Raw genomic sequence first — 22,788 nt, 5'->3', positions numbered from 1 at the left:
ACAGATTTGTAGTTGCATTATAATTGTTCATTTTGTACACTCTCATTACAATGCGTACAGTAGCTTTAACGTTTAGAATTTAGAAAGGGAGCCACTTTGCTCACAAATTTGGCTGAGCCTTACTTTTTATCATGAATATGTCTCCCAGTAATCACTGGAAAATTATAATAATGCTTGCTATTTATTGGGTCTAATCTTAGAAAATCTTTTTCAGCATACACACTTCCATCGATTAATACCTATCATCTCGAGCAATTGTGCATCGAAATCTGTGGCAGTGCGGAGGTAGGTTTCGAGTTGTGTTGCGTATCTTAACTGTGTTTGTGTGGTACTGATGAAATGGAAAATCCAGCATGGTTTCAACCGTTTTGGGGCCGAAGAGTGAAGGATAAAAGAGTTACATGTTGGTTGTGTTCTTGTGTGCCACTCATTTCAGTGCCAGTTGAGACCACCTTCAAGAGTTCAGATCAACTGGCCATTTAGACGTGAGCTACCTTGCATATTTAAATCTTTATTTACTGCAGATTGTGCAGAATAGGCAGAAGGTCTTTCCGCAGTTGTTTCAGGTTTTGGTTAGCCACACCATCATTCTGCCTTGACATTATTCTCCAAGCTGTTGCCATTCCCAGCCTTGATCAACTCTGCTTTACCTATCTATCCCTGTCAAAATCTACCTACAGATCACCTTGGCTTTGGAGCCAAATGGAATTGGTCAATCTCTGCTCAGTGAGCTCCACAGACTGTCTGATGGTTGACCATTTTATGCAAGTCAGATCCAAGACTAGATTCGATTGCTTCTCTGGCTGCTAGGCCACATTGCTGCCCATTTTGGGCACAGATCCAATTTTATTGGCTTGTGCTACATATTCACTTATTAATTTTGAAGAGCCTTTGCAGACTAAGACCAGATAGAAGAGGAGAGTTGTGTTTTTTAAAATAATAAAACATCTTTGTTTGGTTGCAACAAATATTTTTAATTCTTTTTAGCGTTCAGGAATATTTCATTCGTCAAAATTTAGAAGACAGTTACAACGTTTTCATGAGTGAAAGAAAGAGGAATTTTATTACTTACTCACCCCAAGAAAAATAATAAAATGTGACCTCAAACACTAAAATGAATATGATGTTTATGAAGGAGAGAATCTCCACTACAATAGGAAGATTACAACTATGCAATATGTATTTCCAAGCAGAGAGTTCAGATCACATGATGTCAGGGCTGTCTTTGGCTGGCTGTCATTATGTTGAGAAAGGATCAGCAGCCTTCCTGGATGCCAGTTATGCTCTTAATTTATAAAGTTAAATTTTATTGGTTTAGAATTTGTTGACATTTGAATCTTCAAACTTCTGTCTCTGATTTTAGTGATTAGGCATTTGCTTTTTGAATTTGAAGACCTTGATCAATTCTTATTATTAATTCTTGTCAGAATTAAATAACGAGTGGGATTGAAAATGCTTTCCTTTGGCTAATTTGTTGATAAATCTCAAATTTCTTCAAGTCAATCTTCTAATAAAAGCTAAAATTTTTAATAAGAAACTGAAGTGTTCCAGTTTTGTATTTAGATATCTGTTTAAATTTGCATTCACAGTAATGTTTTCCCTTTTTGTGCAATTTATTTCATCATGATATTAGACTCCAAATCATAAACACCACACAGAAAAGGTTTAATTCAAGTCTTCATTTTTCAAGTGATATAACTGATGGCCATTTGTCAGAGCAATGTGTCCATTATAGAGAATAATTTGCAAACATCTGATGCAGAACATATCTTCTTTGCCTTCGTGGAGAAACTTGGTACCATTTACCTTTTGTTGAATCATCTTGTTCACAGTGTTGTCATGGGATACTTTACTGTGCGAGACATTTCTTATGTCAATTTGTTCTTTCTTCTAACTGTGAATATGGAGTTTTTCACTTTCTGCACTAGTATTCTTTTAATGATTTAAACATTTAAAAAAATATTCCCACTGTATTTCCAAGTTTTGACCTTTTACATTTACCTCTTAAGTACTAAAATAATGGATTGGATCAAATTGTTTCACTGAGCTGAATTTCATTGCATGAAAGGCTTTCATACCAGTTCACACTATTGGAAGACTAGCTATTTAATTCAGAATGCCACTGAAGGGAAGGCTGATACTGAGGAGATTAAAATAGCTTCAAGTTTATTATGTGGATGTTGCGTCATATGCATAATGATTTCAATCTTTCAATGTGTCAACAGTGTTCTGCCTCTTGACCCCTTAGATATAAGCCATAGATGTTTAAAAGTATAAAGAAATTTTCAAATTTCTGGTACAGGTTCAAACATAAGTATATCATGCAACAATTACATAGCATAAGAAGAGATACAGGCAAGGTTCCACACTTGGAGGAGGCAGAAAATTAAGTTTCAAATCACAGACCAATCATGGAAAAAAGTGAATCTGAAAAATTCCTCCAACTCTCTCCTCAACCTTCATCAAAAATATTCCAATTTAGAAATCAGTTTCAGGGTCTTCTCTGTACCCCTTCTAGTATCATCCAGCTTGTGAGGAGACCAAGGGAACATATAGTAATCCAGAGATAGCTTGAACTTCAGATGCTGGAGTCACAGATAACACAGTGTGGAGCTGGAGGAACACAGCAAGCCATGCAGCATCAGAGGAGCAGGAAAGTTGCTGTTTCGGGTCGGGACCCTTCTTCAGAAATGGGGAGGGGGAAGGGAGCTCGGACATAGAGAGAGGAGGGTTGTGGCTGGGAAAGGTAGGTGGGATGGTGATAGGTGAATGCAGGTAGGGAGTCGTGGGGGTTGTGTCAGGTGTAGGAGGCGGGGATGAAAGGCAAGGTTGGACATGGGATGAGGCCAGGGGGATAGGGAGATTTTAAAACTGGTGAAATCCATTTTAGGCCATTGGGTTGTAGGCTCCTGAAGCAGAATATGAGGTGCTGCTTCTCCAGTTTGCGAGTGACATCACTGTGACACTGGAGGGGACCCAGGATGGACATGTCACCCAGGGAGTGGGAGAGGGAGTTAAAATGGTTGGCGACCGGAAGGTGTTGTCGTTTGTTGCATACAGAGCGCAGATGCTCTACAAACGGTCTCGGAGTCTCTGCTTGGTCTTCTCACCCAGACCTGTATGCAAAGAGGCATCCTGTGATCATAATAGGTGCTATATAAGTGGAAGGCCTACTTTATTTCTTTATTGGAAAGTTCATACTTTTTCACTGCAACTTGCAGAATACAACATCAATAATGAACTAGGTTTCCTCGTGTGCGGTGAAATGTTACATTGAAAAATGTAGTTACTTTGCATTTTAGCTAATATAATGGGGTTTAAGTTATAAAAATAGGCTGGATAGACTGGAACTGTTTTCACTAGAGCGTAGGAGGTTGAGGGCTGACCTTTATAGAGGTTTATAAAGTCATGAGGGGTCAGACAAGGTGAATAGCAAGGGTTTTTTTCCCTCTGGTGGGGAAGTTCAAAACTAGGGGACATATTTTTAAAGTGCAAGAAGAAAGGTTTAAAATGGCCGCTTTTTAAAAGACACTGAGGGACGATTTGTTTTTACAGAGTAGTTCATGTGTAGAATGAACTGCCAGAAGTAGTGGTTGGATGCAGGTACAGTTACAACATGTAGAAGTCATTTGGATAAGTACTGAATAGGAAATGTTTGGAGGGATATGGGCCAGATGCAGGCAATGGGACTGGTCTAGTTTGGGAACATGGTCGACCTAGACAGGTTGGAACGAAACGTCTGTTTCCATGCATTATAATTCGTGTCTCTAAATGGATTTAAATAGTAAATGCTCATAAGTTATACAATTACAGCAAATGTGTGAGATATTCTTATTCATTCTCAGGCTATAACCTGAAACATAATCTATGATAAACAATTTCAGTTTTGAAATGTTACAAAAATAAAAGATGAACATGTATTAAAGTTATTTGAAATGTTTATGTAATGACTTTATCACATGACAATATTCCTATTATTCACAAAATTCAACTTGTTGGACAGGCGTTCATTTGAATTTTTGGATCGGCTGCTTCTGGAATGGCAAACACACTCACTAGAAAAGTAAGTAAACGGTTCAAGGGGTTTTTCTATGAAATAGGGTGTAAATATTTTTTGGTTGTGACTAAATGTAGATTAAAATGGAAGCAACCTTTTGAACTGCATCGTACAACAAAGCAAATGAGACCTGAACGTAACTAAATAGTAGAGTCATTGGTCATGATTAGAATTGTAAGTACTTATTGTCAGACAAATAGATTATTGAAAAAATATATTCTTCAGACTAGTGGGCAACTTGGAGTTTTAAAAAGTTTAAATAACACAAGTGGGAAGATCATTGAATGTGGTAGCTATGCTGTTTCCATAGTAATCAAGGGAAAGCCTTTGAAAATGTATTCTCAGGCTTATTTTCCTCATTTTGTTTTCAGAAGCTGTGGGAGATGAAACTGAAGTTGGGAGGGATTATGCTGCCTGAGCGTAAATGTAATGATGGTTTATTCTGGATGATAATTTTCTTAATGAAGTGGGACACATGAAATGTTAGTTTTCAGATGAGCGTCTTGTTATAATATTGTTTTCCTGTTTTGTTAGACATGTAACACTTTTGGCTGAAACAATAAAGAAAGGGATCCATGATGCAGATTCTGAAGCAAGACTGGAAGCTCGAAAGTAAGTTGTTTGTCAGTATGAATCTTTGCAGTATATAAAATCCATTTGATTTCTTCGCCATTAGTCTGTTAAAATCCAAACATGAACAAATTGAATTACAATTGCCAACAACATAGATCATTTTATTCCTACTTTGTTCAAATTTATCTTCTGTTTTACCTATGTTTTAGAATGTTATCTCTGTCTGAGATTAAGGCACATATCCAGGAATTGAAAATATGGAACACAGACATGATTAGTCCTGCAGGCTGATTACCATTGTGAATAGCTCAGAAGTATTTAAATATTGGTGCTGTTTTGTTTCTTCTTCTCTTGTTATACAGGAGAGACTTACTAGGGATTGTGATGTTTTCATAGATGTGTCCAAACTATTACCTTCTGACTAACCTAAGATTAAGATCCAAAATCCCAATTTCTTGATCAGGCTGCCTTTTTTCCCTCTCCTCATTTGATCATAACAGATTTTTGTTGTTGAAACTAACCTACTTGCCAATACTGCACTTCTATGCGTGCTGAATGATAAAGAACACAGTCAGGAAGGTTTTTTGAGACTTCAGTAAACATAGGAGAGTTGTTATTGGAATAACCAAGTGAAGGTACAAATAATAAAATATTTTGAGTTCTGCGTGCACACACAGAGATTATGCAGTAGGGAAGGTTAAATTAAGCAGATTAGAGTCCATTAAAATTAAGGAGGTATTCAGGGAAAAGTTTGTGGAGGTTGGTGACTTTGCAGCATTCAGGCTGAGTTTAGTCAGCCTACTGCTTTCAGTTAAAGGTCCTGATGCTTCCTGTCTTAAGGCAGTTTAAGGATGCAGATGGATAATTTGTCTATTCCTCTGGAGACTTCATGGCGGTTAAACTTTTTTCCAAAATCTAAAAGCATTGCGTGCAGCATCTGAAGTAGTTGCAATCAGCAGACAGGATTCAAAAACTTACAATGCGATGTAGGCAAAGTACTACAGATCACGGGATCCTGGGACAGATTTAAAGGTAATATTTCAAGTCTAATTTGACTGTTCTTCAAAAAAAGACGTGATATGTTACCTTTATTTCTCTCTCCAAAACCGCTGTCAGACTTGCTTAGATTTGTGAGAACTTTGTTCTCGTTTTAAAATCTCACAAATTAGATATAGAGATGGAGAAGTGAGGGAACCCGCTCTGGGGCCCTGGTTTTCTGGTCAGGGTGGAGGAAATCCCAGCTCCACAAACCCGACTTCTGAAAATGGGGCCCAGTATATCTGCTTTTTGGTCCAGCAGGTGGACTGGATTGACAGTTACACTACGTGACCTGGCAACAACCTAATGAAAAACCAGTTTCTAAAGTGAGTTAGGTAGCTTGCCAAGGGTTTGAACGTGTGTCAAATTTGAGCCATAGTCATACAGCGCGAAAACAGACCCTTGGTCCAACTCATCCATGCTGACTTAGTTTCCCAAACTAAACTAGTCCCATGTGCCTGCGTTTCGCCCGTACCCCTCTAAACGTTTCCTATTCATGTATCTGTCCAAATGTCTTTTAAATGTTGTAACTGTACCTGCATCTACCACTTCCTTCGCAGTTCATTTTACATATGGACCATCCACTGCATGAAAAAATTTGCCCCTCAGGTCCCTTTTAAATCTTTCTTCTTTCACCTGAACCTCCTGTACTCCAGTGGAAAACATTTCAGCCTATCTATGTAACTCAAACCCTCCATTCCTGTCATATTGAATGGTGGAACAGGCTCCGAGAGATGAAGGGCCTATTCCTCCCACTTTCTGTTTCTGTGTTAGTATACCTGGGATTAACTTAATGAACCTACTCTTGATTGCCTGCAGTATATCTTCCCTTAGTTAAGGGGACCAAACTGTTCATGGTATTCGAGGTGTGTCGGTCGAATGCTCTGTATAGTTTTAGCAAGACTTCCCCATTTTTGTTCTCTTCCATTCTTCTTGAAACCAAGGGGCCAACATTCCACTTGCCTTATCCTTATTGCCTTCTGAACTTGTATGCCAGCTTTTTATGATACATGCACAGGATTACCAAATTGTTTTGTGATGTAGCTTTCTGCATTTTTTTTCTTCTTTTAAATAATATTCAGTTCCTTTATTCTTCCTGCCAAAGGGCATACCCTCACTTTTTCCCACATTATATTCCATCTGCCAAGTTTTTAACCTACTCGTGAAACCTGTTCATAATCCCTCTGCAGACTTTGTGTGGCATCTTCAGCACTTGCCCTCCAACCTATTTTTGTGTCATCCTGGCTAAATTACATTCACTTTCCTCATACAAGTCATTAATATATGTTGTAAATCATATGGTCCCAGCTCTGATCCCTGTGGCACTCCACTCATTTCAGGTTGCTATCCTGAAAAAGTTCACCTTATCCCAACTATCTGTTTTCTTTTAGTTATTCAATCCTCTATCCGTTACTTCTCACACTTGGAGCTCTTAACTTAGTAAGGAGCCTAATGTGCTGTGCGTCATCTGGAAATCTAAATATATTACATCCATGGCTTCCCCTTTATCCTGCTTGTTACCTCGACCAAGAATTCTAATTAAATTTATCAGGCGTGATGTTTCTCCTTCATGAAGCCATGCTAACTCTGCTTGATTATGTTGTATATTTCTAAATGAAAGGCTGTAACATTTTCAGAATAACAGATGTTAAGCTAACTGCCCTGTGATTGCCTGTTTTTATTTCTCCTTTTTTGAATAAAGGTGATACATTGTCGGTTTTCCAATTCTCTGGCACTTTGTCAGAATCTAAGGATTCTTGAAAGATTACTAACAATGCATCCACTGTCTTTGTTGCTACTTACTTTAATAATCTACATTGCATCCCATCATGTCCGGGGTACTAATTGGTCTTTAGCCCCATTAGTTTTCTTAATACTTTACCTCCATTGAGTTGTGAGTGTTTGTTTATTTCTTTTCCCCCTTTTGCCCGTGATTATTCAATATTTTTGGAATCCTATTAGTGTCTTCTGCCATGAAGACTGGTGCAGGATATTTATTCAAATCCTCTGCCATTTCCTGGTTCCTCATTATTATATCTACAGCCTCATTCTCTAAAGGTTATGCGTTTACTTTTGGCCTCTGTCTTCCAAATTATATATTTAAAGAATCTCTTGCTGATTGTCTTATTATTTGCAAGTTTGTCCTCAAAGCTTATTTTTTCCCTTTATAATTTGCTTGAACCATAATTTTTGGTTTTTAAAAGTCGCCCACTTCTCTGACTTACAATGATAAAACTAAAAACTGCTGATGCTGGAGATGTGAAACCAAAATAGAAATTGTTGGACAAACCCAGCAGGTCTGGCAGCAACTGTAGGGAGAAAGAAGAGTTAACGTTTCAAGTCCAGTGACACTCTGTCAGACTAATGACGAGTCACCGGACTCAAAATGTTAACTCTTTCTCCCCCACAGATGCCACCAGACCTGCTGGGTTTCTCCAGTGATTTCTGTTTTTTGCCTCTGACTTATCATGAATCTTTGCTACATTGTATGTTTTCCCTTTCAGTTTGATGCTATCCTTAACATCCCTGGTTATCCGTGGTTTGCTTATTTCCTTCTTCGAATCCTTTCTCACTGGGATATGTTTGTTGTGAGACCTGAACTGTTTTCTTTAATATCTGCCATTGGTTCTCATCCATCTTTGCTGCTAAACGTTTTTCCAAGTCCACTGTAGCTAGTTTTGACCTCGTTCTTCTGTAATTTCCCTCAGTTAAGTTGGGCATAGTGTTTCTGACCAAAGTTATTTCCCCCTCAAACTATATGTTAAATTCTACCATGTTATGGTCACTGTTTTCTTGGAGATAATTTGCTGTCAGATCATTTATTAAACCTGTCATATTACATATCACCAGATCTAAAATAGCCTGTTCTCTGGTTGGATCCACAGGCATTGTTCATGGGAACTGTCCTGAATACACTCTGAATTCTTCTTCATGGCCACTTTTGCCAATCTGACTTTCCCAATCTACTTGAAGATTAAAATCAGTCAAGATAAATGTACTGTCTTTTTCACGATTTATGTGCGGTCCTATCACATAACTATTATTGAACAGCCTATAGACTACTCCTGCCACTGTGTTGTCTTCCCCTTGTTATTTCCTATCTCCACCCTTATGGATTCTACATCTTCAGATCTAAGACATTTATGTTGTAGAGATCTGAAAATCAGTAAATGACATTGTGTTTTTGAATAAACAGTTCTACTTCTCAAACTTGTGTTGAATTAGTTTATGTATTTCTGTTCATGTTTTTGTCCACTTTTTAAAAAAAGTAAATCATTTCTCCATTTACTGATGTGCACCACTACCCACCCAAGAGAGCAGGGAGGTGGTTATCTCCCTACTTCTGGCAATGTGATGGTTGTTAGCAATGAGACAGCCTGCAGGAGCCTTCTAGATGACTCCTGTGCTAAAGATTCTCTCCTTCGCTTTATTGCCACAGGCAAGTTGGATCCTTATAATTTGGCAAATAACAAGTGTGGTTGTGTATCTCATGCCAAGAGGAAGCTCATTAACGCATCCTATATAGTTGTTTTTCTTTTTGTCAAAGAGCTAGAATTCTCCACAATGGGAGTTTGTTTATAGAACTAATGTAAAAACTGTTGGCTGCAGCTTTTTGGCTAAAAAATTTATTGCTATCTGATCTTTCCTAAACTGATGTTTTATTTGATATGTAATTGTCACTTCGATATGTAGACTATATGCTGACGTTTTATAGCCTTCTTGATACTACGTTGAGTTTGACAGCTTCAAGCACGAGCCAGGTCCTTTTTTCCTTTTGCATATTTTGGTTTTTCTTCTTTTTTGCTGTCCGACAGCAACATGCCTGCTTAGGCAAATACTTTGTTTCTCTGACTCTCTTCTTGCCTCATCATGTTTTGGCCTTTCTGTGTGGTCCTGTAAAACTAACTTCTGTTATTCAATCTTTTATGTATTCCACCCAATCACACACCTTCCTTTGTCCTTGTCCCAGCCAATCTTGCTCAAATATATTGTATCTATATTGTCAGTACATCTACCACTCTTGCAGAGCAAGCCCAATGGACTGACTGACCTATTTTGACTTCTACTCCTTATGATTGGTCCCTAAATTTTAAGTTCTAATGAAAGATCAACAACCTGAAATGTTAAGTCTGTTCCTATCTCCACAGATGCTGCCTGACCTGCTGAGATGTTCTAGCACTTTGTTTTTATTGCAGTATATGCTGATTCAGTATTCACCTGCTTTTCATTTTTTAGAGTATATTGGGATTTTCACAGTCACTTCAGTAGAGAAGCTGAAATATTGTTTAATTCATTGGAACCTGCCTATCAGAAACCTCTCCAGTCTCATTTGAAAAACTCAGACAGCATTGTTTCCTTGCCACAATCTGATCGCTCATCATCCAGCTCACAAGAAAGCCTAAAGTAAGAACTATGGTATACTTGAATTCTAAGCTTAACAGTACAATATTATAGCTGTGTCTGCAATTTGTTTACTTTAGCTGTTCTTATAATGTTGGCTAATTTGGTACAAGTTAAATTACTTCTTATTTGCGTAATTATGAACAAGTGGGATGATATTTTGTCAACTCACATTGTGTTGTTCACTTAGTGGAATTTGAATTCTGTATCTTAGAATGGGCAAGAGTTATATATCGTATTAGTATGTTGAACCTATTGGACTTGATTGTAATATGTGTCTTTTTCTAGTCGCCCCCTGTCTACAAAGCGCAGTCCTACTGGAAGCACTGTATCACGAGGTAAGAGGGGACCCTGTTTTTGTTTTTTTTTAAATTTTCATCAATCAGCATAAAATGAACTGGCGTGGTATCTGAAACAATGGAAGCAATCATTCCAAACCACAACTTGCTTTTGAGGAAAATGATTTTCATGTTCCCCCCCAACACCCACCCAAAAAAAAGTTGCCTTCATAGTTCCCATTCTGTCCCCAATCCATTGCTCACTCTTCATGGATTTCTAGTTTGACAATAATTTGTGAAAGCTAGGATTTCCTCCCAGTGATGTGCTGGATATTTTCAGGTCCTGCCAACAACTTTAAGATTGATTCAGATATCCTCCCAACTTGCATGAGTCACCTTTAGGGGACAGTTTAGAACAGTTCAATTTGGTTGAACTGGTCCAATTAAAAGTTTTGTGTTAACCCCTTCAAACTGAGTGGTATAATTGTTTCAAGCTTGACATTAGATATGTTGTCAGGTTAGACTAAGCCACCAAGTTTAAAAAATAATGTAAAACTTTGTTATCAAAGGAGATCATACACTCAAAAGCTAAAGGCTGTTTAAGCAAAGAAAAGACATAAAAGTTGCACTTATCAGAAAGATCAGACAACTTCTTATTGATTTTGGATTCCCATTCATGAACTGCAAAGCCTCTTCCTCCCTTGAGACAAAGCACTTTTTAATTTTCACACTGTCAGATAAAGTCCCTGACTATCTGTCTCTTCTGGCTGTTTCCTATCTCAAAATGAAACACCCCAAGTTTTCATGTTGTCAGAAAAATTACTGATTGACTGCCTAAAAGCAAGTACTATTTTTTTTGCTTGATCTAATACACAGGCCCACCTCACCGCCCTCTGTTTTATCTGGAAATCCTCTATACGTGCATGCAAAACATAGTATTCACATCTTGCATTCTCTTTGGGATCAAACACTTCCCCTTAATTAGAGTTGTTAATTCAATTTTCTTGTCGTAATAGTTTAATTTAATTTGACCCTTTTATATCTCTGTAAATTACTGTAAGTGTAAAATAATGAAACATTTTCTCGTGACTGCACTAACTGTTAGAATGGATGTGTGTTTGTGTTTCACAGTGCAAGGGCAAGGTTTCTGATAAAATCGAGGTTTTCTTTTCACAAAAGGTTAAGTCCTAAGAGCTTATGGTGTCAGAGGTAATATATAGGCGTGGATAGAAAATTGGCTAATGGACAGAAAAGAGTGAGTGGGGAGAAAGGGTTCTTTTTCAGGTTGGCAATCTGTGACTAGTGGTGTTCCATAGAGGTCAGTGCTGGGACTGCAACTGTATATAATATATTAATGACTTGGAGGAAGGAAGTGAATGTACTGTAGCCAACTTTGCAAATTACAAAATAGGTGGAAAGGCAGGTAATGAGTGGGATACTAATAGTTTATGGAAAGATATTGATAGCTTAACTGAGTGTGTAACAAGTTCGCAAATAGTGTATAAAGTGGGAAAATGTGAAGTTGTTCATTTTGGAAGAACAGAATATTATTTAAATGGGGGGGAAAAAAATACATTGGGTTGCAACACAGAGGCACCTGGGGTACTTAGAGAGTCATACAGCACTTAAACAGACCTTTTGGTCTAACTTGTCAGTGCTGACCAGATGTCCCAACCTGACCTAGTCAAATTTGCCAGCATTTGGCCCACATCCGTCTTAACTCTTCCTATTCATGTACCCATCCAAATGAGTTTTAAATGTTGTAATTGCACTCGCCACCACCACTTCCTCTGGCAGCTCATTCCATCCATGCACCACTCTCAGTGTGAAAAAGTTACCCCTCAGATCCTTTTTAAAATCACCTCAAACTTATGCCCCCTAGTTTTGAACTCCTCCACCCTAGGATAAAGGTCCTTGGCTATTCATCCTATCCATGGCCCTGGTGATTTTATAATCTCTGTACGGTCACCCCTTAGCCTCTGACAGTCCAGGGAAAAAGCTCCAGCCTATTCAGCCTCTCCCTCTAACTCAAGCCCTCCAGTCCTGGAAACATTCTTGTAACACAAAACACAGAAAGCTAGCAGATAGGTGCAGCAGGTAATCGGGAAGGCTGGTGGAATGTTGGCCCTTATTTCAAGGGGGTTGGAGTACAAGAATGGGAAACCTTACTGCATCTGTACAAGGTGTTGGGGAGACCCCATCTGGAGTACTGAGAGCAGTTTTGGTCCCTTTATTTCAGGAAAGACATCATTTCATTTGGAGGCAGTTCAGAGAAGATTCACCTAGGATGAACCCTGGTATGGAGAGATTGTCTTATGAGCATAGGCTAAACATGTTGGAGACTCTACTGACTGGAGTTTAGAGGAATGAGTGGTGATCTCATTGAAGCATGTCGGATTCTTAAAGGGCTTGACAGGGAAAATGTTTAGAAGATGTTTCCCCTCGTGGGAGAGTGTAGGATCAAAGGGCAGAGTCTCAGAATAAAGGAGCACTGATTTAAGACTGAGATGAGGAAGCATGTCTTCGGAAGGTTGTGTGTCTTTGGAAATTCTTGCCACAGACATGTGGGGTCTGAGTCCTTGTGTATATTTAAGGTTGAGACAAATTCTTGATCATTAAGGGAATTGAGGGTTTGTCAGCAAAACGGATGTATGGAATGTCAGATTAGCCACGATCCTGTTGAATTGCAGAGCAGGCTAGAGGGCTGAATGGCCTGCTCCGGCTCCTGTTCCTATTTCTTATGAGCTTGGTAGACAAAGATCTTGTAAAGTTGTAAATTGTTCAATCTGGTATTGCGTTCAGTGTAGACAAGTGAAAAATGATGTGCCTCGAAATAAAGTAATGCTAAAACTTGAAGGGAAGTTCAGACAGACTTGGAGTTGCCATATGATTTACTGCTCATTATACCCAAACAATGAGAACAGAAACACTGCACTTATGTAGTGCCTTTCAAAATTACACGATGCCCAAACCGCTGTATTCCAGTTAAATATTTTTGAAGCAGAGTCACTGTTGTAATGTAGGAAATGTAGCAGTCAGATCGTGCTTGGTGAGTTCCTTCGATCAGTAGTGTCATATAGACCAGACAATCTGTTTTTCTGATATTGACTAGGGCACTGAAATAAAAGCAGTGTAATTTGGATGCTGGAGATATGAACTAAAAACAGGAAGTGCTGGAGTCACTCGGCAAATGTGGCAGAATCTGTGGAGAGAGAAATAGAGCTGAAGATTTGAGACCTGTATGGCACTTCAAGTTCCAAAGAGGAGCCATATTGGACTCGATGTTAATTCTATTTTCCTCTGCACAGATGCTGCCACTACTGCTGAGTTTCTCCAGCACTTCCTCTTTTTACATCAGCCAGGATGTCATGAATAACTTCCATACTCTTCTTTGAAATACTGCAATGAGATATTCATGCTTATGTTAGAGAGTCTGTGAGGCCTTGGATTAACACATCACACAAATGGCAGGACCCCATAGGGGCTGAACTGGCGTAATAACCTAGATTTTAGTGCTTGTGTCTCTGTAATGGGACTTGAACCCAAAACATACTGTATTGGGCAAAAAATGCTATACACAAGTGACACACACAAGTTGGAGATAGAAGTGAACATGATACTGAAGCAGGTTGCTTGTTTAAGTTTATAAATCAAAGGTCAGTGTTGAACATATACAGTGTTTTGCTTAAACTGTGGCTGTAACAGGCATTAAAGGAGGCTGGTAGTGTAGGGATAATGTTACTGGATTCATAATCTAGAGGCCCAGACCAGTACTTTAAGCATACTGATTCAAATCCCACCATTTAAATTATATTGAATCTGGAGTTGAAAGCTAGTCCCAGTAAAAGTGAACGTGGAACTATCTTCAAATTATTGTGAAAACTCCTCTCGTTCACTACCGTCTTTTAGGGAATCTGTCACCCTTACCTGGTCTAGGTAAGCCACTCCCCCATAAAAAGCATTTAAGTATTTAACAGCTGTCTGAAATGGCTGAGCAAATTATCCTGTTTAAGGGTCAACTGATGATGGGGGGTCAAATGCTGAACTTGCTGAAGATGCCCATATCCTGCGAAAGAATAAAGATAAAAGAATGCTGGTAATTGTAACATGGAAATTATTCGGACCTAGAGGGAAATGATGCTCATCCTCATATGCAAAGGATGAATGATGATGGGTCATTTAACTTTTTTTAAACTTTGAGAAGTGTGAGGCATTTAAGATAATTGTAGAGAAAAAAAAACACCAGCACCAAGATATAGTTGGGCAGTGGGACTGTTTTAATGTTGTAGACAAGTGCCTGGTAGTAGTTCTTTATACAGCTTATGATTAACAGCTGACCTTGTTGCCAGGAACAAAGTTAGCTTGCAGCTCATTTTAAAAAGTCCCCTGATTATGTCATTATCTTATGGTTGTTATCCTGGAAGCCTGAGGTCAAATGGATCAAAGATACAGCTGAATAAAAGCCTATCTTGTGGGATCAAGTCTTTGAGTAGTTTGTTAGTTCATTTAATTGGCAATTGTTGTGAATAGAGGGTTGTTTTGTAGCATGGCAGATTTCAGGTTCAGCCTTCCGTCCATAAATCATCCAGAGGCATTGAAGGTAGCTCTGTGCAAGGCAGATTGAAGTAGTAAATGGCTTAGGTTTCATTTTTTTATGCCTATTTTCGGAGGAAAAGAATTACTGTTTTTGTTACTTGTATGAAATGTGTCTTTGAGATTAATATCCAGTGTTTAATACCTTGTTTCTTCCATTTGGTGCAAAAGCTTCAACAGTCAGTGTGAAGCCTGTGTCTAACACTGGATCCCTGCAACGTTCTCGCAGTGATATTGATGTGAATGCAGCTGCTAATGCCAAGTCACGCTTGACTGCTACTCCAAGTAATACACCTGGACATTTCAGCTCAGCGGCAGCCCTACCTCCAGGGTCCTACGCTTCACTAGGTAAGAAGTGCAATGACATCTTTTTTTGTTGAACTGCCTTACGTACCACAAGTCTGTAATAGGACCATCGTTGTGGGTCACCTAGGATTTTAAGTGCAGTGAAAGAGATGTTCTATTCTGAATTTGAAAACTCTGTTCACAATCTAAGTTAGAAATGTTGACACCTTTTTTGGATAGTTTTTAATTAGGATCTGTTTCTGAATCAGGTGACCAGAGACAAGTGGAACCTCATGCCTAATTAAGTTATTTTTGTGTTGTGCTTAACAACTAGAACAAGCTTACCTATTGGTCGACTTTGAAATAGAAGTTTCTGTTGAGTTGTCAGAAGAACGAAGTACAGCATAATATGCTCCATGGGTTTGAGATACTTTAGCTATCCGAACAAAACACAGTTGCTAATGTACAGAAAAGGCTGATGGAATTCTAGGAATTTGCCACAAACAAAATAATGTTGAGCAGTTTTAGCTCCAATATGATATGACAATGTGAAAGCCATTAAATAGATGGACAAGTATTATAAAGCTGCATTTAGATTGTACTCTGAAAAAATAGTTTGTGGGTAGCAGAATGTAATTGAATTAATTAAAATTCGAATGCTCTATCTATGTTAGAATAGAGTTGGATCCTTTAAAGAGCAGAAATAGGTCATTTGGCCTTACAAGCCTGCTCTGCTATTCAATATGATCATGGCTGATCTGCTACTCTTTTAGTCATTTCAAACTTTTCCCATATTCCTTGATTCCTATAGAGGGTGCAATTTATTGATCTCGCTCTTAAATATATACAATTATTATCTATAATCCCTCTAGGTTAGAGAATTCCGAACATTCTCAGCCTCCTGGTAAATAAATATTTCTATGTCATCATAAATGGCTTTTTTTGCCCCCCTTAGACTATTACCCAGTGTTCCAGATTTCCCAGCCAGGGAAATCGTTCCCTCTGGATCCACACTGACAAACTCTTAAGAATTTTCTATATTTCAATGAGATCTTCTCTCGTCTTTCTTGCACTACTTAACCTGTCCTCATAGAACACACTATCATCCGAGATCAGTCCAATGAACCTTAGTTGCGCTCCCTCTGAGATAAGTATATTCTTTCTTGGGTAAGGAAACCAAGCTGTACACATTGCACCAGGTGCGGTTTCAGAAAATTCTTGTATGATTGCAGTAGAGTTTTACATTTTTTACTCCAATCTCTCTCTTTGTAATAAATTCTAAAAGGATGTTCTCCAGATAATAGAATACAGTGTTGGATCATTATCTATTTGAAAGACAGTTTTCAAAATTTCTAGAAAATAACAAGAATCTGACAGCCCACAATATTTACTATTAAACTTGGCCAATCTTTAAGGAAAAATTCATTTGAAAGTTAACTTTTGTCACCAAAGCCTTGGATCTCTTTTGACTTTCTTATTTTTAATCAAGTAAGGTATATAATTATCATAACTATGTAATAACATTATCAATATACAGAATGTGGATTTTCTTTTACCTTTATTATCTAATCTAGTTTTTTTTGTTTTAATGCCCATATTTTATGCCTTTAATAGACTCTACGTGGAGCTGTAAATGTCTCTACGTTCACAACTCCACAGATTCTCTAGTTTACTATAGGCTAAAATAATGAACCCATCTTTGCTAACCATACTAACATTTCCCTGTCCTCCCTATCTTCTTTTGCTGAAAGATGGCACATCCACTAAAGCTGAGGGTAAGCAGCTTGTTTTCTGTTACCAGCTGTCTGTCCCATCTTGTGTATTCTGGCTGGTATCTGTGACAACACTGTTCTTCCAGTGGTTTCCATCTGTGACCATAATTGGTACCTCGCATGAAGTGTTGCATGGTGATGCAGTGTTTGTATATATATATATATTTATATATGTATGTATATAAATAGATATATATTTCCTCAGCTAAACTTAACATAGCTGTGTTGATCCAAGTACATTATATCTACAATCTGGGTTCTTTGAGTTCATACTGCAACGTTTGGCCTCTGCAAAGAAATATATTATTTTGAGTAATAAGTGATGGCAGAGTAGTTTTTCAGAGATAAAAGATGCCATCTTCTGAGTGCGCCAGATTGAAGTTCTCTTCTGCTTGCAGAGTAATCGTTTTTGAGAATCTATAAGCAAATTAGCAAAGGATAAAATGGTCCTGGATTCTTACCAGCATCAAAGCTAACACCAATCTTTTAGACTTATTTACAGCATAATTTAAAAGTAAAGGCACAACTAACAATAGTGTACATTCTCAGTGCAACAGTGAACAGCAGTAAAATCTGTCACATGAAGATCTAGATATTTCCTCTATTTATAGGTCTCATCAGACAGACTTAATTGCATGTATTCTAAGTTGTAATCACAGCAAATATTCCTTTTAAGCGCCATTCTTTTAACCTATTTTTGAATAAATGTGTAAGGTGAATTAGATGAAAACAGCAAACAAAACGTCTAATACAAAAAGCTGTGGTATTTGTTCAAGAAATCAGATTTTAGATAACAAAATAAAGTTGGTAAGTTTCTAAGACCAGATCTCTGATAATTCTGTTGAGTTATTTCATTGTTTTCTTTGTTGTATTGTGCTTCTCCTGTACTGTTCAATTTTGCAATAGTGACTTATTTTCCAACGTGACAGAACTGACAACTTCAATTGTTTACTTCATCTTAAGGGGTTTCTACAAAGAAGGATGGTAAGAGAGTTGTGCAGGCTTTGTGCTTATGTTGTGAGTTTAGGCTGCGGGAAAGGGCATCCCATTCTATGTGCTGAACTTGTGTACTTGGGCCTGTGTCCATCTGTGAGAAAAAATTTCCATTACTTGTGACATAATTTACAGCAAAATTAATTTTTGACACTGTGGCTGTGTATTATTTGCGTTGTGTTGGATTATGCAAAAACAAATAGGCAGTGTGACTAGTAATGTCAGTTTGTGCTGCTCACTTGTAACTATCAGTAGTTGGCCTCGTTATGCCCAAGCTTCAGTTCTGTGCAGTATTTGGCAATTTGCTGAGTGCATGTTGTTACAACATGATTGTCAATAAAAGCTTCAAATTCGAAAACAGCGATAATAAAACGATTATTCTCTAGTTAAGTAATTCAGTAACATGTAGCAGCCCTTTGCTTTCCATTATTTATTTATACTTATTTTGCTCTTTCAACTAGGGTTATATGTAACTAACTTCTGAGCTGCTTCTGTGCAACATGACTATCTACAGTGATGATAATTCTGAATTGAATTCTGTATTGTTTTACATATTTACAGGGTTTCCAATACTATAAACCTTAGCAATATTTATCATTTATTTCAGAAAATTACCTTGGAGTTGTAGCTGAGAGACTTTTAAACATTATAGATGGAAACACAAGAGAGAATTCATCTTTTATGGTGTTCTTAAATTCTAAAGATATAGGTAGCAGCCGATAGCTCTTATAATGGTGATTATAGCCTGTTTGTACATGTTGTAGCAATACTTGGATTGAAGAAACTGTCTTAGCTCCAATGTCACAAATACATTCCATTGTACTGTTGCAATATTTCCATTTTCTAAACCAGCCATTTCTTTGTGTCTTTCTGTTTTGCCTTCATTCTTTTTCCTAACTGTGCTGGAATAGTTTGAACAATGTAGACCAATGGTACTTTAGTCAAATCTCTACAGGTGGGATCCTAGTCAGAGGACATTACTGTTGACTTTTTTCCCTCTCAATTTCACCATTTGCATATTTGCACTGCAGAGTGTCACTCGGGACTAACTGGCATAAAAATAGAGATTGCTATAAAAGCTCAGCAGTCTGGCAGCATCTGTGGAGAAAAATCAGAGTTAACATATCTGGTCCGGTGACCCTTCCTCAGAACTAATGGTAGCTAGGCAAATGTCTGTTTATGTACAGAAGTTCGGATCGGGGAACGGGGTAAGGATTAAATGATAGGTGGGGATCGACCCCAATTGGAGAGAAGAACAGCTGGACATACAAAGGAATGGATAATGATCTGGCTGGAGCAAAGGCCTGAACCGTCCCCACCCACCACCACCTTCTTCTGCCCTCCTCCGCTTGGCTGAGCTCGTCCTCACCATGACCAACTTCTCTTTTAATTCCTCTCATTTTCTTCAGGTGAGAGGGGTGGGCCATGGGTACCTGCATGGGCCGCAGTTATGCCACTTGGGGTATGTGGAACATTTCTTGTTCCAATCCTACTCCAGCCTTCATCCACAACTCTTCCTCCGATTATATTGATGATACCATTGGTGCTGCTTCCCTCTTACGTCTGGAATTGGAAAAGTTCATCGGTTTTTGCTTCTAATTTCTACCCCGCCCTCACTTTCACCTGGTCTGTCTCTGACTCCTGTCTTCCCTTCCTCTATGTCTGTTTCCATTTCTGGGGATAGACTGGCCACTAATATCCACTGTAAAACCTACCGACTACCGCATATGTTCAACAAGGGAACCTCCGAATTAGCCATCATCTTTCTCAATCGAGGATTCCCCAGCACCATAGTTGACAAGGCTCTTAACTGGGTCCGACACGTCTCCCACATGTCCACCCTCCCCTTTCCCTCCGCAACAGCGATAGGAGCCCCTTTGTCTTTATCTACCATCCCACCAGCATCCACCTCCAGAAGGTCATCAGCTGCCATTTCCACCACCTCCAGTGCGATGCCACCACCAGACACCTATTCCCCTCCCCTCCCTTATCCACCTTCCACAGGGGCTGTTCCCTCCAAGATGCTCTGGTTCACTCCCAACAGCCTCTCCACTGCACCTTCCCCTGCAACTGCCAAAGGTGTAACACCTGCCCATTTACCTCCTCCCTCCTTAGTATCCAAGGACCCAAACGTACCTTCCAGGTGAAGCAGCACTTTACCTGCACTTCCCACAATCTAGTCTACTGATTTGCTGCTCACAATGTGGTCTCCTCTACATTGGCAAAATGAAGCGTAGACTGGGTGACCACTTTGCGGAACATCTATGTTCTGCCTGCAGAAAGGACCCTGAGCTTCCAGTTGCCTGCCACTTTAACACACCGCTCTGTTCTGTGGCCAGAATCTCTGTCTCAGGCTTGCTGCAGTGTTTCGGCAAGCCTCAGCACAAGCTGGAAGAACAATACCTCATTTTCCACTTGGGGACCCTGAAGCCCTCCAAGCTTCGATCAGTAATTTTAGGGCCTGAACTCTCCCATGTCCTAGCCCCCAACCCCACGTACCAGATAACAAGGTGTACAGCTGGATGAACACAGCAGGCCAAGCAGCATCAGAGGATCAGGAAGGCTGACGTTTTGGGCCTAGACCCTTCTTCAGAAAATTGAAATTGAAAATTCAGAACATTGAAATCTCTCTCCCACATACCAGGTCTTGTTATCACGTAGTCTGCCATTACACACTACCTATTGTTAGCCTCTAGCAGTCTCTATTAACATTTATTAACCCTCGTTATCCACTCCTTTGTCTGTCCCACTGTTTTTTCTCTCTCCCTCCCCAGTCTCTCCCCCGGCACTATCCACACCTCTCTTTTACTCCTTACATGCAGTCTTCTGCATGTTAGCTGACGTTTTCCTACCTGCCATCAGTTCTGAGGAAGGGTCACCAGATTTGAAACTTTAACTCTAATTTTTCTTCACAGATGCTGCCAGACTGGCTGAGCGTTTCCAGCAATCTTTTTGTTTCTGGTTTACAGTGTCTGCGTTTCTTTCAATTCTTATTTAGGACTGACTGGCATTGGACATGTAGCTGATCGATCTTTTCCACCAGCCTCCTCTGAATTGGAATCTGGAGCATTGAATACTGTATGGTTTTTTTTCTCAAATAACATGAACATTTATCTTTCAACACCTTGGACCTCTCTTGCACCTCTGACTGGGCTACCCATTAATGTGAAGCTTGCAAGTCTAGTACTGTACTAATGATTATAAACCAAAGCAGCGATTGATGTGACATCATTGTTGAATTGTTTCCTTAATGAAATTTAATCAATATCCCTAATTTCTATAATCAGAAACAAAAGTAAACAAGAAAAGTTGACTTGTTGAACTTGAAATTTCCCTTAAATTTCAGAATCACTCACTGACAGGAATTCCAGCCTAAGGCCAATATCAGTTATTGACTCTGCTAAAGCACGCATTCCAATATCAAGAATTTTTTTTAGCTTCTCATTCTATGTCTGAATTGAGTTTTTTTTTCTCTGCCTTTTGCAGGTGATAGTGTATTTGGTACCTGGATAAATAATAGATTTTTCCATTGATTTGTTGGGATGGGTTTGATTTTTTTTTTTTTTTTTCCTCTCTTCCCCTTCCTTTTGTGTATTTTGTAAGCAGTGGAAGCATTTTTAATAGGTATTTGCCCCCGTTAATGACTTTCAAAATGGAGTCATTTGCAAGTTCGGATAATTTGCTGCCAATCTTTTTGTAACTGTCTTTAGCAGTTCCTCTTGATCGTGAGTTTGCTTTTCATTCAAGTATACTTCATTTCCCATTAATTCTCCTGATTTTCCTTGTATTCCTCATCTTGTGTTTCATTAATGATCTTGGTCACTTCTCTTTTGATTTTTTCGCTTCTTATCACAGTTTGAATACATTTCATTGACTTCATTGTGAGAAAAAGATTCCCAAACTTAAGAGTTGGGACAGAAAAAAACAGGAAATGATTGCTGCAACCACTGAGATGGGAAACGCGGAGCAAATTGTAATGAATTGGAATGATAGAGAGTTGAGTATAAGGAGTGTGAAGAAAAACCTTTTTTCTAACTTAGGTGGTTGACAAAATAACCATGTTGAACAGGACTCTATGATGTACTCAGATGCATTTTCTTGTGACAAGTGGATTCTTGTTGCTTCCCCTCTGTGATTCCAGATTTCTATTGTCAGCAGAATAGTTGATTTCACAACTGAGTTGTGAAAATTGTTTTTAGTTGTCTTTCTTTATGAAAAGCTATTACTTGTTTGTTTTGGGTAAATTGTGAGACTTAAGACAATATGAGAAACTTCTCCTAATCATAATAGATGGTGTAGTGGACAGTGAAGAAGATTATCTGAGTACAACGGGACTTTGATTAGATAGGCCAATGGGCTGAGGAGTGGCAAATAGAGTTTACACTTGCGTTTAGGCATTTTGGTAAGGCAAACCAGGGACAGGACTTACACACTTAATGGTGGGGCCCTGGGGAGTGTTGCCAAATAGAGAACTCGGTGCAGGTGCATAGTTCCTTGAAAGTGGAGTCTCACGTAGACAGGGTGGTGAAGAAGGTGTTTGGCACCTGCCTTCGTTGGTCAAAGCATTGAGTATAGGAGTTGGGATGTCATGTTGTGGCTGGACAGGACATTGGTGGGCCACTTTTAGAATACTGCACATAATTCTGGCTGCCCTTCTCTTGGAAGGGTCTTATTAAACTTGAGAGTGTGCAGGAAAGATTAAGAAGGATGTTGCCAGGATTGGAGGGTTTGAGCTATAGTGAGGGGCTGAATAGGCTGGGGCTTTTTTCCCTGGAGCATTGCAGACTGAGGGCTGACC

The 22,788-nt window shown here is 38.9% G+C and overlaps 1 protein-coding gene across 1 annotated transcript; it reads left to right on the top strand.

The window, feature by feature from the left end:
• Positions 1-200: 200 nt before the first annotated feature.
• Positions 201-15,622, top strand: LOC109918821 (CLIP-associating protein 1-like; the record flags this gene model as incomplete). The annotated part of the gene is made up of 7 exons (XM_048592765.1): positions 201-285; positions 4,004-4,063; positions 4,592-4,669; positions 9,905-10,072; positions 10,358-10,407; positions 15,112-15,288; positions 15,560-15,622. Coding segments are annotated over 7 exons (681 nt in total), but the record flags the coding sequence as incomplete, so codon positions are not given.
• Between the last annotated feature and the right edge of the window lie 7,166 nt (positions 15,623-22,788).

This window comes from Rhincodon typus, unplaced genomic scaffold (genome assembly GCF_021869965.1).
Source record: "Rhincodon typus isolate 14 unplaced genomic scaffold, sRhiTyp1.1 hic_rhity00001759, whole genome shotgun sequence".
NCBI classification, from domain to species: domain Eukaryota; kingdom Metazoa; phylum Chordata; class Chondrichthyes; order Orectolobiformes; family Rhincodontidae; genus Rhincodon; species Rhincodon typus.
The sequence above is the reverse complement of the archived record's forward strand: the minus strand, read 5'-3'. Positions and strand labels throughout refer to the sequence as shown.